Source organism: Dromiciops gliroides, chromosome 2, assembly GCF_019393635.1.
Source record: "Dromiciops gliroides isolate mDroGli1 chromosome 2, mDroGli1.pri, whole genome shotgun sequence".
NCBI lineage: Eukaryota > Metazoa > Chordata > Mammalia > Microbiotheria > Microbiotheriidae > Dromiciops > Dromiciops gliroides.
Genome location: NC_057862.1, coordinates 650,706,463 through 650,731,472, shown reverse-complemented (window position 1 = coordinate 650,731,472; position 25,010 = coordinate 650,706,463). Strand labels below are relative to the sequence as shown.

Below are 25,010 nucleotides of genomic sequence, written 5' to 3'. Positions count from 1 at the left end.
ATGGGGAATATGAGAATTCAGAGAAAGATGGGGAAAACAAATATGAAGTGATGAAAAGTTAAATGAGCTGAATCAGAATAATATTCACATAGGCTACAGCCATATAAATGAAAAGATCACTAAAAGGAAACTAGACTGGGAAGAATTAAAAAACCATTATGGGGGCAGCTAGGTGGCGCAGTGGATAAAGCACTGGCCTTGGATTCAGGAGGACCTGAGTTCAAATCCAGCCTCAGACACTTGACACTAGCTGTGCGACCCTGGGCAAGTCACTTAACCCTCATTGCCCCACAAACCAAAAAAACAAAACTTAACATAACATAAAAAACCATTATGGTCAAATATCTACCCTCAAACCTCCCTGCCCAGGTTGTACCTCTCCAAAAAGAGATATTGGATACCAAGTAAACTAATTTCCATAGAAAGAACAGAAGAGGAAAGAGATACCAAAGAAACTGTTTAACAACCTAAATGATTTTAATTCTAAGTGACTTATATGAAATAAGTAAAGAGTGGAGTGAAGGCCCCGTGCAGAAGGATCCAGCACCAAGAGAAGAGACAAGCCAGTGCTCCTGAGCTCCCTCACATCTCAGTGGGAATGACTGAAACGAAACACAAAGACATGCCCACCTGAGGCCCGCCAACGGCTATGGGTGGACCAAGAACTGATTTTTTTTTCATTATTTTTTGTTTGTTTGTTTTGCTTTTATACTGTAGCAGGGAGAAGTAGCCTTAAAAACTTTTTAACTGTATACTAATAAGCACTTTGTAATTACCTGCAATCTTATTCTAAAACTTGTAGGCTTTAAGTAGACTTCTCTCCATTGTATAAGTCAGAACTGTGGGACTCACCCATGTGGGATAGGGGACAGGGCCTGGACTAGACTTGTAACGACATAGGAGAGGAAACTTCCTCAATCAACATAGCTTCTTCCACAACCTCCAGTCTTAAGGAGGTGCCCAGAGCATCTCTGTAGGGTTACACAGTCAGTACATGTCACAGGAGGGCTTTGAATCTGGTTTCGAAGCCAGCTCTCTATCCACAAGGACACTGCCTCTCAAAAAAAAAATGTGAAATGGACTTTAAAAACCCCTAGGGAGTCTAAAAATCAATTTAATCCATTCTTGAACCACACCATAGTAACTAATTTAAGAGGTACTTTACAGTTTACAAAGCTCTTTCTGCACAGTATCCCTGTGGGGTAGGACAAGTAGAATTATCCCAATTTTATGTACGTTTGACTGACTTCTAGTCCACTGGAGAACATTTATTTCCCTCAAGCTAGTGGACTTTTAAAAATGACTCATGTGACTTCCTACTGTGTTTAGCCATTGGCCAAATGTAACTGCAATGGGAAGTCATGGCAGTACACAGACCTCTACCTTGAAACATCAGTACTCCAAGACACACCACAAGGACAGAGCAATGATCCTGTAATGCTGATAAATACTCCCAGCAGCTCTTTCTGTAGTAGCAAAGAAGAGTGTGTGTGTGTGGGGGGGTGTCAAGGAAGTGGCCAAAAAAGGGAAATATGACAGGCTAGTATTCTTCTCTAAGGAATGATGAATATAAAGAATGTGGATAAACTTGGAGAAGCTTTATAAGCAGAAGGATATAAGAAAAAGCAGAAGAATTTACACAATGAACAAAGTAAGATAAAGAACAAGGAAGCTTAGGATTGTAATCAACGCAGTGGCCAATTGTGACCTCGGAGGACAGGATAATAAAACGTGCCTGCCACCTCTCTGCAGGGGAATAGAACCAGGCAAACCTTTCCAGATGCAGTCAATGGATTTCTTTGCTTTGCCTCAGTGTATTTTTTCATGGCAAATAAGGAGTTTCTCTGGGTGAAGGCAGAGGGAACTGACAGCAATAAAAATAAATAAATAAATAAATATATATATATATATATATATATATATATATATATTCAAAAAGCATTTTATCCAAAAAAAGCAAGCTGTGAGGGGAAACTCCTAAGGTGCTGTGCTGTAAGAAATGATGGAGTAGGAATAACTAGTTATTTCCTCCTAAGCTGCATATTCCCATCATGAGCTCTTTACCTGCTGTACTTGAACATCGATGAAGTGGCTCTAACATGGGCTGGAGCAAGTGCTTTGTGGCCAGCTGAGGGTGTTCTCTTGTCATGGTCAAGAAGGTAGTGGTAGCAACCCTCTGAAACTGCCGGGCGACCAATTTATCCTGAATGTGCAATAAGTCTAGAATCTGGAAGGGGAAAAGAGAGGGATCATATCAATCACAGAAGGATCCCAGAGCTCCAAGCTGCTAGAGCCTTTGGGGAAGCAATGGCTGCTCAACTGCTACATGTGCCACAAAGAAACTATTAATAGATTTTTAAGCAACCAACTTATTTCAGTTGTTAGCCACCGCTTAGAAACTGCTAGCTTTGGGGGGCAGTAGATAAAGCCCTGGCCCTGGATTCAGGAGGACTTGAGTTCAAATCTGGCCTCATTCACTTGACACTTACTAGCTGTGTGACACTGGGCAAGTCATTTGCCCCACAAAAAAAAATAAAAAAATAAAAATAAATTGCTAGCTTTATCTTCATTTTCAGACGTTATATGTATGTGATTCCTACATTTTAAAAAATTTGCGGAGCAGCTAGATGGCGCAGTGGTTAAAGCACCAGCCCTGGATTCAGGAGTACCTGAGTTCAAATCCAGCCTCAGACACTTGACACTTACTAGCTGTGTGACCCTGGGCAAGTCACTTAACCCCCAGTGCCTGCAAAAACAAAAAACAAAAAACAAAACAAACAAACAAAAATTTGCACCAGGTTTTTCAGTTTTGTCTATAAGCATACCCTTCAGTACCTGGGAACCCTGAAGAATGGAGAATCCCAAGAGCATGGCCTCCTTTACAAGGAATTCCAACTAACTGGCCACTTTAGTGCCTTGTGACTACTCAAGCTCAGGCAGAGACAGCTATGCCATAAGGTAATCACTCTATCTACTGAAATGAATTTTTTTTTCTTGGTGAGGCAATTGGGGTTAAGTGACTTGCCCAGGGTCACACAGCTATTAAGTGTTAAGTGTCTGAGGTCATACTTGAACTCAGGTCCTCCTGAATCCAGGGCCGGGGCTCTATCCACTGCGCCACCTAGCTGCTCCTGAAATGAAATTTTAATCTCTAGGTTCAAAAGATCAGGGATCAGATGACAACTTCCATTTGACATTCCAACCCCAAAGAGAACCTAACTAGTCCTTCAAGTAGGGATTCTCACTTCATGGCCAACCTCCCAAAGGAATCCATTAGACACCAAAGAAGAGTGGGTGCCCTTTCACAACAGGGTAATGTATTACCCTACTCTTTTCCCCTACCCCCCTCAGAAGACACACTGGGAAGCCCAAAGCTCCTTAAAAGACAAGAGTGGTAAAATGCATTAAGGACTTACCTGAGGGCAGATTTGCCGATAGTAATCTTCTAAGGAAAGGGACTGTTGGGGGCAGGAAGCCAGAATCTTAGCTACCATGTCACACTTCCTCCAGTCAGCTGCCCCGGCTTCAGCACCAGCACCACCAGCTGCTCCAGCTGCACTCAATGGATGAAAGAAAACATCAAATAAACTCAAGGAACACACTTAAGACCGAGGACTCTGAGGTTCACAGGCAAGTTCCTCCATCACTTATAAAAGCACCTAAATGCAGCCTAATGCAATACATGCCAACGTCAGCTTTTCCCCATTTTGCTGGCCACTCACTCTGCCCAGATGCACTGCAGGGTGAGCAGTGGCACACGCTCGCAGCTTCTGAATTTTGTGAATCCAACCCACTTTTCTCCAATGCATTTTCCTCCTCCTCTGACCTCTCTGTCATTTAATTATGGATGCGTTTTTAAAAATCATCCAAAAGCGGGGCAGCTAGGTGGCACAGTGGATAAAGTACTGGCCCTGGATTCAGGAGGACCTGAGTTCAAATCCGACTTCAGACACTTGACACTTACTAGCTGTGTGACCTTGGGCAAGTCACTTAACCCTCATTGCCCCGGCCAAAAAAAAAATCATCCCAAAGCTACCTGCTCAATGCAGCATTTAACTTCTACTCATCAAGAATAAAGTAACTGGGGCAGCTAGGTGGTGCAGTGGATAGAGCACCGGCCCTGGATTCAGGAGCACCTGAGTTCAAATCCGGCCTCAGACACTTAACACTTACTAGCTATGTGACCCTGGGCAAGTCACTTAACCTCAATTGCCTCACCAAAAAAAAAAAAAAAGAACAAAGTAACTAAGGAGAGCAGCAGAATACAAATATTCATGCCAGGGGTTTGAGAACCAAACAAACAACATTTTATAGGAATCTTCAAGGTCTCAAACTTAAAAAGATACTTTCCTAAGAGATTTAAACAGAACTGTTTCTACCTAGGTTCCCTCTGGTCCTGTGTCCCCCAGGAACCAGGCAGGAACCTGTCGGAGCTGAAGTCAGGCCTTGGAGATAGGAGCACTAAATGATGGAGCCAGTGATGCTGATGTGCCTCACTGCCCCCCTTCCCCTCTCCTCTAGCCCTGAAACACCACCCCACGTGCTCCCAGGTGCAGGGACTCCTCAGTGGGGTCTCCAACCACGTTGGGTCTCAGAAATGATTAAGCTGGGGCAGCTAGGTGGCGCAGTGGATAGAGCACCAGCCCTGGAGTCAGGAGTACCTGGGTTCAAATCCGGCCTCAGACACTTAACACTTACTAGCTGTGTGACCCTGGGCAAGTCACTTAACCCCAATTGCCTCACTAAAAAAAAAAAAAAAAGAAATGATTAAGCTGCTCAGCTCTCAAAAAAACACTGTTTTTTTAGTCATAAAGTGATGTCATCTTTTGCAGCCTTGCACAAATAAAGTACTTTTTCATAAAGAATTTCACAGCTGCTTTGGCATTATGCCCTGGAATGTCTGTGTAATGAATTGTTCTGTTATTATAAATTATTAATATCTGCTCACCTATTGTTCAGCAACTACAAGGAGTGGATCCTGCCCCTTTCTGATGTGGACATTTGTATTTGTTTGGTGGGTTGTTTTTTTTTTGGGGGGGGGTCATTTGGGTTTTTTTGCAAGGCAATCAGGAGTGTAAGTGACTTGCCCAGGGTCACACAGCTAATAAGTATCAAGTGCCTGAGGCTGGATTTAAACTCAGGTCCTCCAGACTCCAGGGCCAGGGCTCTATCTACAGTATCACCTAGCTGCCCTCTGGACATGTATAAAACACCGAGAAAAGCAGCCTGAGGGGTACAACAAACAGTGCTGAGGCTCCGCAGTAGCTGCAGGGAACTGATAAAACTGGAACAAAGATGTGATGCTGAGAGCTGATTAGATAGCCTAGTCTGGTATACTATTTGAAGAGCTAATTTACCCTCTGGCGCCATCTAGAGCTTGAAAGAGAAACCTCCCCAAGGCCTGCCGGTGTTTTCCCTTATGGCCCTCTAAGACTCAAAAGGAGAAAACCCCTTGAAGCCTACAGAGGCCATACCTAAATAACTTTGTGGATTCCCCCATTTGAAGGGAACTGCTTTTCCCTAAAAGGATGCTCCACCCGAGCTCCACCCAGCTCTATACTTTATGAGCAGTAGTAGTAAACATGGGCAGCTTCCAATCCAGCTCCAGACATTTACTAGCTGTGAGACTCTGGTCAAGTCATTTCACTCTGGCTCAGTTTCTTCATCTGTAAAATGAGCTGGAGAAGGAAATGGTAACCCACTCCAGTATCTTTGCCAAGAAAACCCCAAATGGGGTCATGAAGAGTCACACATGACTGAAAATGACTGAACAACGGTAATAAATGTAATTGTTAGAAAGATATTCTACATTTATACTTTACAATTTGTAAACATTAGTTTCCCATCAATTATCTCAGTTGAGCCTCACAACAATTTTGAGAAATAGGTAGGGCTAGGAGTATTATTTCTTTTCTACTGAGACAACAGGTTCAGAGAGCTTATGCGACTTTATCCAGAGTAAGACATTGAGGAGGTGACAAAGCTGGGAATGATGTCTGGATTTATTACCACTACAAAAGTGTGACCCAAACAGATTACCCATGATTGCTTTAGATTATAGTAGAAAAATGAGTTATTATATAATAGGAACTCTTTTTGTTGGGGTTTTTTTTTGGTCTTTGTTTCAACCTGTGATTTCTTCAGTGTGGAGAACTCCCCATATAAGAACGATCTTTACAGACAGAGATCAACAATCTATAATGAAGCCCTCTGCCTAATTTCGGAAAGTCTGGGCTAAGAATGGTTGTTACATTTTTTAAATAAAGTTTTATTGTGTTTACAGTAACAGGAGGGCTGTAGTTTGCCTCCTCCTGCTTGGAAGAGTGCTTAAGACACTGGAAGGGTCAGTGATTTTTGCCCTTGGTCACACAGGTGGTAAGATATGTGTCAGGGATGTGACAGATACAGGTGAACTCCAAACAAAGGACAAAAGCAAATTATTTCAGTTTGTTTTCTTGCGCTTAATCTAAGACAAAAGCTAAAAGACGTATAATCTATCCTAAAGGTGAACTCAAAAGAAAACAGAAACATCTGCTTTCTTACCACCGGCTCCTTCCAGGATGCCCCGGACCACAGCCTGAACACCATGGGGTCTCATCAACCTTTCTGAAAGCAGCTGCCCACAAAGACGTCGAAGCCAGGCTGGGGCTCGAGTACTGGTCTGTGTTTTCACATCTGAGCATGTCTGAAGGAAGAGGAAAATATCTTTAGAATATCATAAAAACAGTAGCGAGATGTAAAACTTGGAGGATATCGCACTATACCCTAACACAGAAAGAGGAGATGCATGAAGTGTTGCCAAAGTCTTCATGCAACTGTCAGCCTCAATAGCTTTAAAAGCTTAAGGCTGCACCAAGACTTTTGGGACACCTTATATAGGAAGTAAAGCAACATCCTTTTCTGAAGAAAAAAAAAGCCCTTTAGTTTACAGAAATTAGTGACCCTGGGCAAGTCACTTAACCCTCATTGCCCTGCAAAAAAAAAAAATAGTGAAAACTTCTCTTTCATTCTCACAGGATAAGAACAGGCAGTTTTCTAATGAAACTATCAATAATCAATCAATAACCATATGAAAAAAATGCTCTAAGTCACTAAAGATTAGAAAATGAAAATTAAAGCAACTCTGAGATTCCACCTCACACCCTTCAGATTGACAGAGGCGATGAAAAAAGAAAATAATAGAAGTTGGAAGGGCTGTGGGAAATCAGTTACCTTCATGCACTTTTTCATGGAGCTGTGAACTAGTCTATCCATTTTGAAAAGCAATCTGGAATGATGCCCAGAATTACCGAACTGTATCTATTGTCTGGCTCACTGATATCCCTACTAGGCCAACACCCCAAAGAGAGCAAAGAGGAAAGGGGCTCATATCATAGAAAAAATATTTGTAGTAGCTCTTTTTGTAGCAGCATAGAATTAGAAACTGAGGGGATAGCTATCAACTGAGGAACAACTGACCAAATCATAGCCCCCGAACATGATGGAAGATATTGTTCTGTAAGAAATTACGAAAAGAGTGTGTTTCTGAGAAACCTGGGAAGTATGAGCTGATGCAGATTGAATGAGAAGAACCAGAAGAACAATTTATACCATAACAACACTGTAAAGATAACTCTAAATGGCTTAAAAGCAGTGATCAATAGAATTCAAGTGGCCTCGTAATAAAGCATGCCATCTATCAGCTAGCAGAGAAGTGATGGATTTGGTGCAAAATGAGGCATGGTCAATGCAAGAATTTGTTTTGCTAGACAATACAAAAGGGGTTTTTTCCATTTTTTTTTTCCACTGGGGAACAAGAAAAAATAGATTTTTAATAATTTTTAATTTTTTAATTTAATTTTTTAAAAAATAACTTTTTCAGCATTAGTTGCCATCATTTTTCATCTTCAATAAAACACAGAACCGTGGCTATACTAAGCAATGGCAGTATCAAATCTAGAGGTAGACCACTCTAGGGAAAAAACCCTAATACCCACCACTCCAATATGCACTCACCTGGACATATCAACGTATTTAGAACTTAAAAAAAAAGACCCCCGACCAACTACGACATCCCACCATTAAATAACATTGTAACAAAATAATATTTTTCTGGGACTCAGAAATTAATAAGGAAAAATGTCTTAGGCTCAATAGTACCCTTCTTAAACTCATGATGAGAACTGTATTTTTAATTATCTGACTTTTGGGTTTTTTTGGGCAGGGCAATGGGGGTTAAGTGACTTGCCCAGGGTCACACAGCTAGTAAGTGTCAAGTGTCTGAGGCCAGATTTGAACTCAGGTACTCCTGAATCCAGGGCTGGTGCTTTATCTACTTCGCCACCTAGCCGCCCCCTAATTATCTGATTTTAATGCAAATTCACCATTAGACTGATATCTCTAAAATGCTTCCAACAAAGAATTGTTATTTGAAAATATCTTACTTAACTCTTTGTAAAAAAAAGAGAGAAAGAAAGAAAGAAAGAAAATAGAGAAAGAAAGAAACAGATGATCCAGTTTGAGTGAGAATTAAATTTTAAATAAAAATCCTATCAATGTCTTTTTTTAAATGGTCCTGATATTTCCCTTGGGAAAAGGTCCCTTACCTACAACTCTGTCATTCATCTAAAAGAAGATTCCATTTAATTAATTTCAAGTTTCCTGCCCCTCCCTCTTGTTGGAACAAGTTAATAAATATCATTCAGTGACCTTGAATGGTAAGAGGTCTCCACTAAATTATAAATTGTGAAACAGAGCGCTCCAATTATCCCATCTCCTATAAATCACCCACAGGGGAAAAGGCACCGCGCACACGCCATTAAAGCAATTCTCCCAGGCTAGAGCTCAGCACCTGTTGAGGTCCTCCCTGGAGGATAATCAGCTCCCGAACAACCAGGGGTTGGTAGACTTGATCTAAAATGCTCTGCAAGGCTTTTCTGGCTCGGGTCCTCTCTTCTTCCTTTAGACCCTAAAAAACAAAAGTCAGGTTTTCAATCTATAGATATATAGATATATGTAGATATAAATCTCTATCTCCCCTCTGCTGGGGCCACACAAGTATTAGAGAAAGGACGGTGGCCTGCAGTGAGGTGCTGTCTCCCCCTAGTGTTTTACTGGCCGCACAACATGATCCTGCAGTAAGGTTCAGGTCCACGTTGCCATAGCGATGGTGGCCTGCCGCCATACCAGAGGCCCCCTGCAGGATGGGACTTGACCTTCCCCTCCCCCCTAGCACACACTGCTTCTCCCTTCCTACCCCCCTCTCCCTCTCCTACTCCCCCTCTCTGGCTTTCCTTGCTCCTGCTCATCTTCCCTCCTACTCTGTCTCTCCCCTCCATCTTGTCCCCACTTCTCCTGTGACTGGCTAGTCTGGAGGCCCTTGCAGGTGCTGCCGTCTCTGTCTCCGCTGGGGCACCCAGTCCTCACACAGGACTCTGGGCTCTGGGAAGCACGGGCAGCAGGCGAGGCCTCCCGTTTAAGACACCTGCCACCAGAAATGAGGACAGGCCTTAGCTCTACAGAGCTTTCATGGGACAGAGCCACTAAGGGTCATACCTGTACCATATGAATTGTTAGAAGGCAATTTGATGATGGAAATTTTATGATCTCAGCCCAACGCCAAAGAAGAATAAGAATGGAGCCGGAGGCCAGTCTCTATTCCTGCTTTTAGATTTTTCAGATTGTTAAGTTGATTCACATAGTTGGACTCTGAGTCAGAAAGACTCAAGTTCAAATTCTGCCTTGAGACACTACTAGCTGTATGACCCTCAGCAAGTAATTTAACCTAACTCAGCTTTTCTTTCCCAGCTATAAAATGAGGATAATATTAACAGCACCCATCTTACAGTGTGGTTGTAAGGATCAAATGAGATAACCTTTGGGAAGCACTCTGTAAGCCATAAAGCACTATATAAATTGAGTTAATATCTTATACATTTACTTTTTTGTTTTGCTTTGTGGGGCAATGAGGGTTAAGTGACTTGCCCAGGGTCACACAGCTAGTAAGTGTCAAGTGTCTGAGGCTGGATTTGAACCCAGGTACTCCTGACTCCAGGGCCGGTGCTCTATCCACTGCGCCACCTCGCTGCCCCCATACATTTACTTTTAAACTTTAAATAAGTTTGAAGTACAGGCATAATAGTATAATTTTAAGAACAGATTAAAAAATAGGTTTAAGAACTTTAATTTTAAAAAAAAGATGGCATTGTTTGAAATGTTTGTGTATATACCTTCTCTTGGCAAATAGACTCTAAGTTATTTGAGAGTACATGCTATTGCTTACACTATATCTTTATTCCTAATGGCACCTGAAGCAGTAATAAGTATGCAGAAGGGTGATGAATGAACACTTGGAAACTTCTACAAGAGGATCCATTTCTCTTAAGTGCTTCGTTTTGTTTTCAAATTTCAGAGCAATACAACTGACCTGCGACAGTATTCTAAGATGTCATAAGACATTGTTGGTCCTTGCCCAGAAGTTATATTTCAAAATGATGCTACTTCTTTAACATTATCCTCGTAAAGTACTTCCCCTTTCTTATGTGGACATTTTATTTCCTAAAAGAATCCAAAAAGGTCATTTGTGTGAGAAACAGAGAAAGGAGCTTGAGGAGAAGAAGAAAGTTCTCAAAGAACTTGGGAGGAAAGCTGCCCTTCAGATTTTTTAGGGAAAGATATGGAGGGTTCTGGGACCGGTGCAAGCGTGTCCCTCATAGCGAGAGTATTGGTTGGCTATAAAGATGGTGGTGGTGCTGTTTCACAGTAGCTAATCCACATATGGCTGCTTTTAGGACTTGGAAGTTTGTCTCTGGGAAGTGATTCAAAAAGCTATTTTAGGATTATGGAACTACTGTATATTCACTGTTTGTGTCGAGCCTGACAGAGAGGTGGATTGTGCGTTCCCAACCTAAGCTAGAGATGGGGCACTACACATGAGAAGGCTGAGAAGCCACAGGGGAAGCCGATAAGAGAAGGTGATCCTATAAGCAAGCCCCAGTAGCCAGAAGATGGGAGACCAGATGCATTGCCCAGTGGAACTGAGAAGCTGACAGAAGCTGAGCCCAGATGAGATCAGCTGACCAGAGACAGACTTTTTAAGCCTGGAGCATCCTGGTGCGAGCTGAAGAGCCGGATAAGGAAAGGTGGACTTGCTCCTCAGCACCGTTCTGAACTTGAAAGAGGAGAAAATATTTCCAAGTCCACAGACAACAGGTTTCTGGGAATTTCATGTTTAAAGGGAACGACTTTTCACTTAAAGACTGTCACACGGCTGCCATACTGAGCCCGAGTAGCAGACTGGAGAAGCTCTGTAGATTCCAGGCTCCTGTTCGCTAAAAAGGCTCAACACTGCCCAAGGGCTGGAGAGATGCCACTGTGTCCAGCAGAAAAACAAAGAGGCTCAGATTGTTCCCTAAAAAGATGACAGCCAATCCAGGGTCATAAGTTGCTGCATCCACATGGACTTCTCGATTCATGTCTTACTGCTAGGTTTCTCTAAGTGTATATCCACTCTCTATCCCAGAGACACTGTGTGAAATGGTGGGAGAATATGACTCAGGTCTATAGCGGGTTGTTACGTTTTGATTATTATCGCTTTTTTTTTTATCACTTTTTTCTATTTAGTAAATGTTATATTAAGATTTTCCTGGGGCAGCTAGGTGGCACAGTGGATAAAGCACCAGCCCTGGATTCTGGAGGACCTGAGTTCAAATCCGGCCTCAGACACTTGACACTTACTAGCTGTGTGACCCAGGGCAAGTCACTTAACCCCAGTTGCCTCACCCCAAAACAAACAAATAAGCAAACAGATTTTCCTTAATTTTGCCTTCTCATTTAATAAATGTTTCATGATTAAGAGTTAATGCTGGAGGGGCAGCTAGGTGGCGCAGTGGATAGAGCACCGGCCCTGGACTCAGGAGTACCTGAGTTCAAATCCGGCCCCAGACACTTAACACTTACTAGCTGTGTGACCCTGGGCAAGTCACTTAACCCCAATTGCCTAAAAAAAAAAAAAAAAAAGAGTTAATGCCGGGGCAGCTAGGTGGTGCAGTGGATAGAACACCAGCCCTGGAGTCAGGAGTACCTGAGTTCAAATCTGGCCTCAGACACTTAACACTTACTAGTTGTGTGACTCTGGGCAAGTCACTTAACCCCAATTGCCTCACTTAAAAAAAAAAAAAAGACAATGTCATCATTGTGACTAATTTGTATAAATGGGAAGCAAGTCAGTAGGGGTTCATTCAGTATCATTGTGAGTCTACAGTCATATTATCCCCACTCCAGGGTTACCCCTACAACTCTGAGCATGATGGCTATGGCTGGTGTCTCTCCCAAATGGGCCAGCAAGGGTCCTAGTTGGGGCAAGTGAGAGAAGAGAAAAGGTAGGCCTGGATGTCGTGTTGGCACTACTCCTAGCCCTCCCCCCCTCCCCCCCCCCCCACATCATGTTCTTTATAGACTCACTTCCTGCAGAGGCTTTGCTGGTTCATCTTTTCTTTTCATGGGGCAGAATCCAAGCTGGCAGAGCCCTGCTGCGATGTCTCCAAAATGGCGACTAAGAATCAGGCTGCCCAGAGACGTGTGTTTTGCAATATCCAGCAGTACAATGCAACTCGTGTACAGTCTATGAACTGCACTGGGGGCAGCAGCAAAAGAGACTCCATCTTGAACAACGGCACCAAACTCAGTCCGGCATCGCAGAGGTATTCCAACACCGGGCAAAAGAAAGGGACAGATACCTAAGGTAACCACAAACTGCAAAGCCGACTGAACGGTTTTCTGCTGAGAGATACTAAGTGTGTCAGGACTTAAGACAGGAGCAGCTTCTGCAGTTCTAGGATTCGGCTCGGGGGGATGGAAATTAGCTGCTAGCAGGACCATGCTTTGTTTTAGACACAACAGCAACACTAAAAGCTGAGAAATAAAATTCCAGGTAACATCCATAGAGTTCTGCGGCCATTCTGCACGAGAAGCAATTTCATCACAAAAGCTCTTCAGCTCTTTCCACTGAGGATCCTCCTCAAACTTTTTGTCCAAAGCTGACAAGTTAGATTTTAAAGTCTCCAACAGAACATCATGTTTTGTGATCTGTAGTGAACTGGAATCTGATCCTTTAAAAAGAAGGAAAAAAAGAAAAAGAGAGAAAAAAAAAAGGAAAATTAGACACGGAGCAGAAGACTACCCTTTAAGCAAAACCATCTTTGGGGACTTAAGTTGCAGAACAAGAAGAAATATGCAAACATTATTATTTATAAGATCTAAGATTAAGAAGCTATTGAGCACAAGGGGACTAATTTAACACCACTTTAGGAAAAAGAGAAAAAAACAACCACCCAAAAGTATTTAAGGTTTTTCAAAGCCCACCATGAAAACTCAAAATTAAAATGAGTTTTTCTGCCCTCTGCTAGTAATGGGAAATGAAAATCTGGTTGAAGATAAATCTGGGTATTCCTTTAATGAGTAGCAATCTTTGTCTTTTAGGATCACAAGGCTGGAAAGAACCTTAAATTTTTTTTTCATCCAGTCATGTCATTCTACAAATAAGGAAAATGAGGCCAAGAAAAGTTAAATGACTTGCTCTAGGTCACAATAAAATAGAAACAAGAGGATGAGATGATTCTTTAAGTCTATCTTTGGTGACACTAAAGAGCAGATTTCTTGGAGGGTGGGCATGAGGAAGAACAAAAGCTCAAAAAGTTAGGAATTGCTATGGAACATTATTATTCATAGATTATATAGGATAGGGGCAGCTAGGTGGCACAGTGTATAAAGCAGCAGCCCTGGATTCAGGAGGACCTGAGTTCAAATCCGGTCTCAAACACTTGACACTTAATAGCTGTGTGACCCTGGGCAAGTCACTTAACCCTCATTGCACTGCCAAAAAAAAAAATAATATAGGATACTATCATAAGAAAATAATTTAAAATGATAGCCAATACAAGAAATGATGAAGGGGATGGTTTCAGAAAAACCTAGGAAGACTTCACAAAATGAAGTAAGCAGAACCAGAACACTGTACACACCAACAGTAATACTGTAAACATGCTCAACTGTGAAAGACTTAGCTACTCTGATCAATACAATGGTCCAAGATAATTTGAAAGGACCCCTGATGAAAAATGTGATCCACTTCCAGAGATAGAGGACTGATGAACTATGAGTGCAGATTGAAGAATACTTTTTTCACTTTATTTTTCTTGACTTTTTTTTTTGCAACAAGGCTAACATAGAAATATGTTTTGCATGACTTCATATTTATAATTAATATCATATTGCTTGCTTTCTGGATGGGTGAGGAAGGATCTGGAAGACGGGAATTTGAAACTCAAAATTTTCAAAAATGAATGTTAAATTTTTGCACAAATAAAACCAATGCAGCCAAACTGAAACATGCTTTTTTTTTGGGTCAGGCAATTGGGATTAAGTGACTTGCCCAGGGTCACACAGCTAGTAAGTGTTAAGTGTCTGAGGCCAGATTTAAACTCAGGTACTCCTGACTCTAGGACCAGTGCTCTATCCGCTGCGCCACCTAGCTGCCCCTGAAGCATGCTTTTAAAAAAACTTTATTACTATTGGTTTTTTGGTCTGCATTTTCTTTTGCAAAATGGGTAATATGAAAATGTTTTGCACGACTGCACATGTATAATCTATATCAAACTGTTTACCTATTTATTCAGGGAGGGAGGAATAGATAGAGAAAGGGAGAAAATTTGGAACTCAAAATTTTTGTTTGTTTGTTTGTTTTTGGTGAGGCAATTGGGGTTAAGTGACTTGCCCAGGGCCACACAGCTAGTAAGTGTCAAGGGTCTGAGGCCAGATTTTAACTCAGGTCCTCCTGAATCCAGAGCCAGTGCTCTATACACTGCGCCACCTAGCTGCCCCTGGATCTCAAAATTTAAAAAATTGAATGTTAAAAAATGTTGTTTACATGTAATTGGAAAAAAATTAATGAATGTTAAAAATAAATGAAATATAATTATAAAAAAAGAATGATAGTCAAATTGGGGGTAAATTGCTATTTACTTTGGAGCTTGGGAAGACTGTTACATAAACATCTCAGATTTCCACAAACATGTCACTGAAATGCTTAAACATCTTTAGATTCCACTTAACACAATCTAGAGAAACCAATTCTTTGAGCATAAAAGGTTTTCATATTTGCCTTTATGGATGAGTCATGGAAAGAAGGGAGGAAAGAGAAGAATGCTAAGGTGGAATTGAATCTCCAATGGAAGATAAGCTGCTTGAGAACAAGAACTTTGGGGTTTTGTCTTTATCTTCATAGCCCCTAGCCCAGTGCCAACCTTGCACAGAGATTTCCCCCACCCACCTACTTGGGGCAGCTAGGTGGCTCAGCGTTTGGAGCACCAGGCCTGGAGTCAGGAAGATTCATTTTCCTGAGTTCAAATCCTGCCTCAGACACTCACTAGTTGTGTGACCCTCAGCAAGTCGCTTCACCCTGTTTGCCTCAGTTTCTTCATCTGTAAAATGAGCTGAAGAAGGAAATGGCAAACCACTCCAGTATCCTTGCCAAGAAAACCCCAAATGGGGTCACAAAGAGTCAGGCATGTGTAACGATTGGAATGACGCCACCTGCTGGATACTTACTGTAGAAGAGTTCTTGGCAGGAGGAAGTGACGCAGACTAGTGGGAGGAGGAAGGAAGAGACTGGCGCTGACTCTGGGGCTCTTTCCTGGGGACGCTGGCGGAGAAGGGAGCTAGAAATGTGCTCTCCCTTTAATAGATAGGAATCTAGGCCTTTCTCTCTCTTTACCAAATTCTTATTCTCCTTAATAAATGCTTAAAAGTCTAACTCTTGCTAAAGCTTATAATTTATTGGCGACCACTCATTAGATATTTTAGACAGACTAGCTAGAATTTTAGCCCTTAACAGATGGCTGACCACGAAGAGGAAAGCTAAACCTCAGTCTTCTTCTGATCTTCTGGTTGGGTAAGAAATTTCCCCTCCCTCTCCCTTTAACTGCTAAGTACTGGCGCACTGGCTGTGTTTTCCTTTAAATTTTTTCGAATGGACCTTTTAAACTCCCTAATTACCCTATTTTTGATTTTAGTCTGTTTAACCAGACAAATGGGAGATAAGATCATGTTAATGCTTTGTTTTTGTGGATTTTCTATTTTTCTTTTTATTTTTGTTAAAAGAGCCAGCAACTTACTCACACAAGGAAATATCTCTCCCTCTCCCAACCATGCTTTTTCAGAGAAACCTGAAGAGATTCCTGCAGCTTTTCCCAATTCTAACAGTAATTGTTGCTCTAATTTTGCATGCCTGGAGGCAATGACCCACCCTCTAGAAGCTTTTAATCCCCTAGCACCTGGAGGCAAAGTGGGGGAAGAGGAATCCAGGCCTGAGTTCAAAATCAAGTCTGATTCAAATTGCTCTGGTCCCTCCCCTCCTCTCCAGACCCCACCCTCTACTCCTCCTATGGCCAAGCCCATAGCTTCCCCTGCCTGGGAAGTCCAGAGATCTGATGCGCATGCTCAACTTTTTCTACCTGCATTTGCAGCTTCAGGCTCAGCCCTTCCCAGGCCTGGCTGTGCTTTTGAGACAATCTTAGAAAACTCTTTAAATTCCAGATATGCTTGTTTTGTTCATAATTTTGCTAACCTGCTTTTGTCTTTAATTAGTAATCTTATAAAGCATTTGTATGGTGAAAAGACTGACAGACAATATAAAGGGGTTAAAGAAGAAAAACTTAAGCTGAATAAGAATGACAACCATCAACATAGTTCAAGACTCTGCTTCTTTTGCCATGGAAGGGTATATATTTTAGAGAAATGTAGAAGTAAGCAGCAAGGTATTGATATGAGTGTTGGGGATTTTAGATATCGGAATCAAAAGTGTTCTGAATTCACTCAGAGTATTAATGTCAGTTCAGAGGTTACATAGGATTTCTATGCTATTACATATACATTTTGGAATTAATGGTATAGGTTTATTTTCATAGAGATTTTAATGCTTTTGAGATTGTGTCTTATACTTAGTTTCTAAAACAAGGAGAATATTTGTAAAAGTTGTCTTTGAGATTGTGTTGTGCTTTAACTTTTATTTAAATATGTTCAGATTTTTCACAAAAGTAATTGTATACTAAGTAAAAAAAAAGAGGGGAACATTTGTAAAAGGGTATTATTTGAAATTGTTGCATAATTATATATTATATTTTGAGTCAAGATGTATTCACATTTTTTGCAATCATTTATTATCCTCAATTTTAAATCCATATGAGACTTGGATTATGGGAACTTATCATTTAAGACATTAATTGCCTTTATTCTGAGTTATCAGATGCCAGTTGGCCAAGATGCCATCCAATCACAAGAGGAATACATGCAAGAGCAGACACTGAACTGTCACATGAGGGGAGACATGCATGAAGTCAAGGTATGGCCGAGGGAACGGCTTTTGACAAATGTTGAGGTTGGATTCTCTTGGTTTAATATTTTATTCTCTTTTTCCCCACAATATTGTACAGATGGCTGGAAGTATTCATCCCACCCATCTCACTTCTACACCTGGCTTCTATGCTCCCTCCTATATGCCTGATGCCATGGACATCTCAATCCCATGCATCTGATTAAGTCTGACTCAGTTTCTTCCAATATGTTCGGTGGCATGGACATATATTCCATCCACCTATTTTAAGCCTGGCATACTGTATGGGCAGTACATATTGCTCAAGTGTGGGAATGCTCATATCCCATCATTTCTCTGTTCTTTTATGGTAACCCCCATAATTATCTCAGGTGTCATGATAAATACAGTGTTGAATTTGGCCTTGACACCTGTTACCAATTATATTAGATTTTTTAATTTCTCATAATGGCATGAGGATAATTAGGCAGATGATGCAAAAAGTGATGAAACAAAGATAAAAAATTATTTTTAATAATTAATATCGCAGCAATTGTCTTCTCAATTACCCTCCATAAGGGGGGGACTATAGTAATATTATAATTTTAAAGAATGGTTCAATTTTTGTTTTATTATATGTTTCATGTGTAACAACTAAGATTCTGAATTCCCTTAGACATGTTTTTGAGAACTTTCATTGTTTGATTTGATTATCGACAAAGCTATTTTAAAGTTGTGTTAAGCTCAATGTTGTAGGAAGTTTTCCTGGCTGATTACCAGCATCCACACATCAACCCCTGAAAAGACTTCCATTCCATGACTACACCTAGAGGACATCTGAGAAAAGACTTTCAGAGACTTTAAATGAACAGTTTTGATTTGTTGTTTTTTTTCTCTTTCTGTTATAATATACACCATCTGTAACATGTATTCTCTGCAGAGGCCCTCCCTTTGCAAGACTAATGTCAAAGCGTCGGTTCATGAGGACAAAAAAAATCGCCCCTCTGGACAAAACTTTCCTCTCTTCCTTTTCTATATTGTTGTTCACATATTATTAGTTAGCAATAGTTATTATATTGTTTTTACTGTTCCGTCAAGGAAACATTTTGTTTCTTGAGGAACAACAGGGGGGACTGTAACGATTGGAATGACGCCACCTGCTGGATACTTACTGTAGAAGAGTTCTTGGCAGGAGGAAGTGACGCAGACTAGTGGGAGGAGGAAGGAAGAGACTGGCGCTGACTCTGGGGCTCTTTCCTGGGGACGCTGGCGGAGAAGGGAGCTAGAAATGTGCTCTCCCTTTAATAGATAGGAATCTAGGCCTTTCTCTCTCTTTACCAAATTCTTATTCTCCTTAATAAATGCTTAAAAGTCTAACTCTTGCTAAAGCTTATAATTTATTGGCGACCACTCATTAGATATTTTAGACAGACTAGCTAGAATTTTAGCCCTTAACACATGACTGAACAACTGAACAACGGTGACAAACCCTTCCTACTTCTCTGACTCTTCCTTTTGTCTCCTACAACAGCATTACCCTTCCTACTCCCATTCTCTAAGTGTAGGTAAACCCCAAGGTTCCATCCTAAACAATTTGCTTTGGTCTATATAAACTTTGTTCCTTTTGAAGATCTTGTGGCTTTAACTCTACTTCCTAACTTACAAAATGAGGGTCATGGCCTTAGAATTGAGAGCTAAAAAACCTCAGAGATCAGTCAAACCCTCTCATTTTTACAGAGGAGGAAACTGAGGCCCAGAGAGGTTAAGTGAAGGTTGAGGAGATGATTCCCAAAGTCCCTTCCAAGCCTAAAAGCCTGCAAGAATCATCTCCAGTCCTGATTTCCTTCTTAAGTTCCAATCCCCACTCTCTAACTGCCTACCGGACATTTCCACTTTGACATTCTGTCATTATCTCCAATTCGACCTGTCTAAAATGAACCCTCCTTCTCCTCTAAATGAGTCCCCTTCCCCTATTTCAGTCAGTGATGCCACCGCTATCCTGGCTTCTATGCCACATGGCATCTTTCATTCCTCGGTCTACTCTTGGATCAAATCTTTGTACTCAGCCAGGTAAGCGATTAATAATGTTTACTGAGGGAAGCCAGGCTTACACTGTCATTTCTTCACAATCATTCTCCTAACTGTCCCTTTCTTTCCATTCTGACTGTCCCTACTCTAGGTATCATTTCAAGCATGGATAACTGAAATAACTTCCCATCCGGTCATTTGGGATTAAAGATGAAGAGCTAAAAAGGACCTCAGAGACAACCTTCATTTTATCATTCTGTTCTGTTTTGGTTTTTGCAGGGCAAAAACTCTTTGTGACCTCATTTGGGGTTTTCTTGGCAAGGATACTGGAGTGGTTTGCCATTTCCTTCTCCAGAGGGTTAAGTGACTTGCCCACGGTCACACAGCTAGTGTCAAGTGTCTGAGGCTGGATTTGAACTCAGGTCCTCCTGAATCCGAGGCCAGTGCTTTATCCACTGTGCCACCTAGCTGCCCCCCATAACCTTCATTTTAAAGATGACAAACTGGGGCCAAGAAAGGTTGAGGGATTTGCCTAAAGTTACAAAATTAGCAAAGTTTCAGAGATAGCACTCCTATGATGCCTTAAGTCTCTCTCACTTCCAAAACATGCTACAAATCCTTTTGGGGGGATAGGACCTATGACCTTATGGGCACAGAGAACTTCAGGTGAGAAAACTCCCTCCACCAAGGCAGATTGGCAACTGCAAGAGCTGCCTACAACACCAACCCTGGGAGGCCCATAACACTCCCAGAGCTGGATTTAAATGTAATTAGGAAATATTTAACAAAATAAATAGAAGTACAACAGAAAACAACAGTAATAGGTGGTTTTCTAAGTCAACATGTGGCCTGCTGGGATCCTTATGTACATAGTGGACCCCCTTCCTCCTTGAATTTGAGTATTTAGAAGTTAAATGACTCTCCTGTGTTATATAGCCAATATGTCTCAGGCAAAACTTGAATGAAAGTCTTTATGTGTGCAAACAATGCCCAATCTTTATCTACTATATATCAAACAACTAGTACAATCTTCCTAAAACACTACTTTCAAAAATCTTCAATGGCTCCCTGTTGCCTAGAAGACAAAGTGTAATAAATTAAGGATAAGGTGCAGCATTCAGTACCCCACTACCATTATACTTCAATCTAACTGTTCACACTTATCACCAACAATTCTTCCCAAACCCTCCACCCCCACCAAACAGGTTTGCACAGTGCCCCTACTTAATGAAGATTTATTAAGCAGTCAACATACATTTATTAAGGGCCTTCTATGTGCCAAGCACTGTGCTAAGCACTGGGGATACAAAGAAAGGTAAAAGACAATCCCTAGGGGGCAGCTAGGTGATGCTTACAAGCTGTGTGACCCTGGGCAAGTCACTTAACCCTCATTGCCCCACCAAAAACAAAATAAGCAAACAAGCAAACAAAAGAAATACACAGAAAAGACAATCCCTGCCTTCAGGAAGGTTATAGTCCAAAATGGCACCCAACATGTAAACGACTAGGTCCAAACAAGTGATAGATAGGATAATGGACAGAGGGAAGGCATTTGCATGAAGGGGAATAAGAAAAGGGTTCTTGCTGAAAGTGGGCTCCTACCTGGCTAGGTGCTGGGGAGAGCAATGTGAAATAAAGATTCTATCCTTTCTCTTTAAGGGTTTATGAGGCAGAGGCCAGCATGACCGAGAGGAAAGTGTGATAAAGATAAAGTGGGAAGCAGTCTGGGGGCAATGATGGAAAGAGCCCTGGATTTGGACTCAGAAGACCCTTGGTTCCAATCCCAACTTTCAGAGTATTCCCATCACTTTGCTCTCCCAACCTCAGTTTCCTCTTCTGGAAAATCAGGGTAATTAGGGGGCAGCTAGGTGGCAGCAGTGGATAAAGCACTGGCCTTGGATTCAGGAGGACCTGAGTTCAAATCCAGCCTCAGACACTTGACACTTACTAGCTGTGTGACCCTGAGCAAGTCACTTAACCCTCATTGCCCCACAAGAAGAAGAAGAAGAAGAAGAAGAAGAGAAGAAGAAGAAGAAGAAGAAGAAGAAGAAGAAGAAGAAGAAGAAGAAGAAGAAGAAGAAGAAGAAGAAGAAGAAAAGAAAAAAAAATCAGGGTAATTAGAAGAAAATTATCGGGGACAGCTAGGTGGCTCAGTGGATAGAGCACCAGCCCTGGAGTCAGGAGGACCTGAGTTCAAATCCAGCCTCAGACACTTAACACTTACTAGCTATGTGACCCTGGGCAAGTCACTTAACCCCAATTGCCTCACTAAAAAAAAAAAAGAAGAAAATTATCTCCCAAGTCCCTTCCGGATCTAATTACTTCGTGGAATTGAATTCCTGTACGTTACTGAAGCCTCTTCTACTGCCTTCCCTCTCTTATTTATCCCTTATGTAGCTTGTTTAAACACATTTGTTTCTTGTCTCCCCATTAGACTGCAAGTTCTTTGAGGGCAGGGACCATCTTCTGCCTCTTTTTCGTTTTCCCAGGGCCTAGTACGGTGCCTGCCCCATAATCCGCACATAATAAATGTTTACTGACTACTGTTGAACGTCGGTGACTCTGAGGATGTCACTAACTTTCCTTCCTCTTGGCCTCAGTTTCCCATATCTGTAAAATGGGAGTGTTGAAGTTCCATGATCTATAACTCAAATTTATGACCTTATGGGATGCTCACAACCTTGGGAATGGGGCATGTTTTATTCCCCGCATTTATATTCCCACGCGCTGGCCAACTGTGTAGGGCTACTGGCTGCGGAGAACATGCTAAGCTCTCCTGGTGAAGAGAGAGTTTCCTCCCCTGGGAGTTCCCTGTCTGGGCTCGGTCTTTATTGCCAAGGTTACAGTTAAAGCCAGAATCACGTGCAAAGCCCTTTACAACCCTGGGAGGGAGGGGCTGTTCTTAGTCTCATTTTATAGATGAGGGCACTGAGGCACAGAGAGGTTGGGAGAATTGCCCGACGTCACACGGATGCTGTGTCTAGGGCAGAATTTGAACTCCACTCCTGCCTGGCTGGCTCGCTCTATGGGCAGTCCGTCCGTCCGCGAGGGGGCGCCTCTGAACGGAATCCCTCGGACCCTCACGGAACGCCGGCCCGCAGCTCGCGCCGAGCCACGAGGGATGGGGAGGGCGGAGGGGATGGGGGAAGGGAGGAGCGAATAGAGGGGGCAAGCGGCCCGGCCTGGGAGCGAGCGACGCCCCGCGCGGGCCTCGTACCTCCGGGGCTTAGCAGCAGCTTCAGGGCCCCCACGATCTGTTCCAGCGCCACGGCTTCGGACGCGCCGGCGGCCGCCATCACTGCAGCGGTCCTATGGCTCCCAGCAGGCTCTGCGCTCGCCAACGTAAGGGCCGGGCGCCGGCGCCATATTGAGTGAGGCCTCGCGGTCGGACTGGGGGCGGGGCCAGGAAAGGGCTAGCGTTCGTTCGTCCCAGGCTCCTATTTTAACCCCAGGGTTCCGGCCGGGGCGGGGTCGGTCAGCCACGCCCCTGGAAGGAGGAGGCTGTCAATCACCGCTCTGGCTGAGCAGCCTCCCCGGACTGTGGCTTTGCAGGAGAAAGTGGAGGAAGAGAGGGAGGAAAGGAGAAAGAAGAAAGGGGAGAAAGCGGGGAGGAGAAGGACAAGAAGGAATGGAGGAGGAGGGAGAGAAGATGGGCAGGAAGGAGGAGAGGAAAGAGACTGATGGAAAGGGGGATAATTCAGAAGAGGGAAATGGGGGGGGAGGGGGAGAGGCAGGAAAAGGATGGGAAGGTGGGGGAAGGAAAGGGGGACCTCAGGGCAACTGAGTCTTGGGGCATTGCCTGAATCATTGAGGTTAGGTGACTTTTCCAGGGTCACCCAGCCCATATAAGTAACAGGGATGGACCTTGAACTGAAGGTCTCCCTAACTCCCTTCTATCACATCTTTTGCTTGATGAACTCTTTGATTTTTATAACTTCGAATTCTGTTAATTACAGAGGAGTAGCAAGATTTCTATGAATTCACATAGATTGTGAAGTAAGCAAAGGCAAGAAAATATACACAATAACTACAATAATGTCAATGAAAAGAAGCACAGAACAAAAAGTGACTGAATATAACAAAACCATAAAGATCAGTCATTACTCAAATAAAGAGAGGTGAGATTACCCCACACCACCTCTTCCTGGAGGTGGGAGGTTGCCGGGGGGTTACATATTGCACCTGTTCTTGAACTATTTTGGGGGGTATGTTTTATGTTCTATATTCAAATTTTTGTTTGTTTGGTTTTTTGTGGGGGCAATGAGGGTTAAGTGACTTGCCCAGAGTTACACAGCTAGCGTCAAGGGTCTGAGGCTGGATTTGAACTCAGGTCCTCCTGAATCCAGGGCTGGTGCTTTATCCACTGCACCATGTAGCTTCCCCTTTTCTACCATTTTTTAATCTCTTGATCAACAAGGGTTTAACTGAGGTCTCCAAGATGGCTGCTTGGGGAAGGAGGCGCCTTGGCCCGGGCAGCAGTGGCAGCAGTGCCCGAGAGAGGGATTCAGCCATGTTTATAATGAAGAACAGCAGACTCTGAGCTGTGACCTGAATTCTTCTCTAAAATTCAGCACACTGGCTGCAAGAGCGCCAAACAGAATGCCACTTGTTCCGTCGGAGTCTGTGAGACAAACATGCACACCTAGGACAGAACAGTGCAGGTATCTGTATGTTCTGCAATAATACATGGGCCAACTTGGAACAGACCACAGCTCTGCTCTCCCTATGTTTGCTGCTTAGACTTACGCAGGGACCTTAAGAGTTTGCTTCCATCAGTGGTGGTTTGAATGGTAACCTTGTCTGCCACAGAGTGTTACATCGTTCATGAAATCTACAATGGAGAGAATGCCCAAGACCAGTTTGGGTATGAGTTGGAACAGGCTCTGGAGGCGCAATACAAATACATAGTTATAGAGCCCACCCGGATTGGTGATGAGACTGCCCGATGGATCACTGTTGGAAACTGCCTGCACAAGACAGCCGTGCTGGCAGGCAGTGCCCGCCTCTTCACCCCGTTGGCACTTCCCTTAGATTATTCCCATTACATCTCCCTGCCTGCTGGCGTGCTGAGCGTGGCCTGTTGCACCCTCTATGGAATCTCCTGGCAGTTTGACCCCTGCTGCAAGTATCAAGTGGAGTATGATGCCTATAAACTTTCCCGACTGCCTCTGCATACGCTCACTTCCTCCACTCCTGTGGTGCTGGTGAGGAAGGATGACCTGCACAGAAAGAGACTGCATAATACAATAGCACTTGCTGCCATGGTGTACTGTGTAAAGAAGATTTACGAGCTCTATGCTGTATGATTTCAGTAGAAAAGCGAGAGAAAGAGAAAAAACACCCACAAAAGACAACAATGTATTAAGATTTCCACAGTAACATTTTTTTTCCTCTGAAATGCAGTGGAGACTGGGAAGGTGTTTGGTTTAATATTTGTTATTTTTCAGGGTAAGACAAATCACTGCTACACCAAGGGATTTTCAGCTCATTACACTAAGATGTGGATCTGCAGTGACTTGACATGTTCTAGGCTGTGGAAGTCTGATTGAGCAGTGGAATGTTGATGGAAGCAAACGATATCAAGGGAGGTGTGAAATGCTTTTTGGGGGGAGGGGGGAATCTTTCAAGTGTATTG

General features: G+C 42.7%; 2 protein-coding genes across 2 annotated transcripts in view; one reads left to right on the top strand and one right to left on the bottom strand.

The window, feature by feature from the left end:
- The window catches only part of TANGO6 (transport and golgi organization 6 homolog), a 214,603-nt gene extending 191,646 nt beyond the window's left edge, over positions 1–22,957 (bottom strand). Inside the window, exons 1-6 of the mRNA XM_043986651.1 lie at positions 22,593–22,957; positions 12,442–13,088; positions 8,831–8,947; positions 6,544–6,685; positions 3,417–3,553; positions 2,065–2,227 (exon numbers count right to left, since the gene is read on the bottom strand). Coding sequence (XP_043842586.1) covers positions 2,065–2,227; positions 3,417–3,553; positions 6,544–6,685; positions 8,831–8,947; positions 12,442–13,088; positions 22,593–22,671 — 1,285 coding nt within the window. The 5' untranslated portion in view covers positions 22,672–22,957. The remainder of the gene's footprint in view (positions 1–2,064; positions 2,228–3,416; positions 3,554–6,543; positions 6,686–8,830; positions 8,948–12,441; positions 13,089–22,592) is intronic.
- An 853-nt stretch (positions 22,958–23,810) lies between these two features.
- On the top strand, positions 23,811–24,733 carry LOC122743133 (transmembrane protein 11, mitochondrial-like). Its single transcript, XM_043987885.1, has 2 exons — positions 23,811–23,875; positions 24,165–24,733. Exons 1-2 carry the CDS (start codon positions 23,814–23,816, stop codon positions 24,679–24,681), a joined length of 579 nt encoding a protein of 192 aa, XP_043843820.1. The 5' UTR covers positions 23,811–23,813; the 3' UTR covers positions 24,682–24,733.
- The last annotated feature ends 277 nt before the right edge of the window (positions 24,734–25,010 follow it).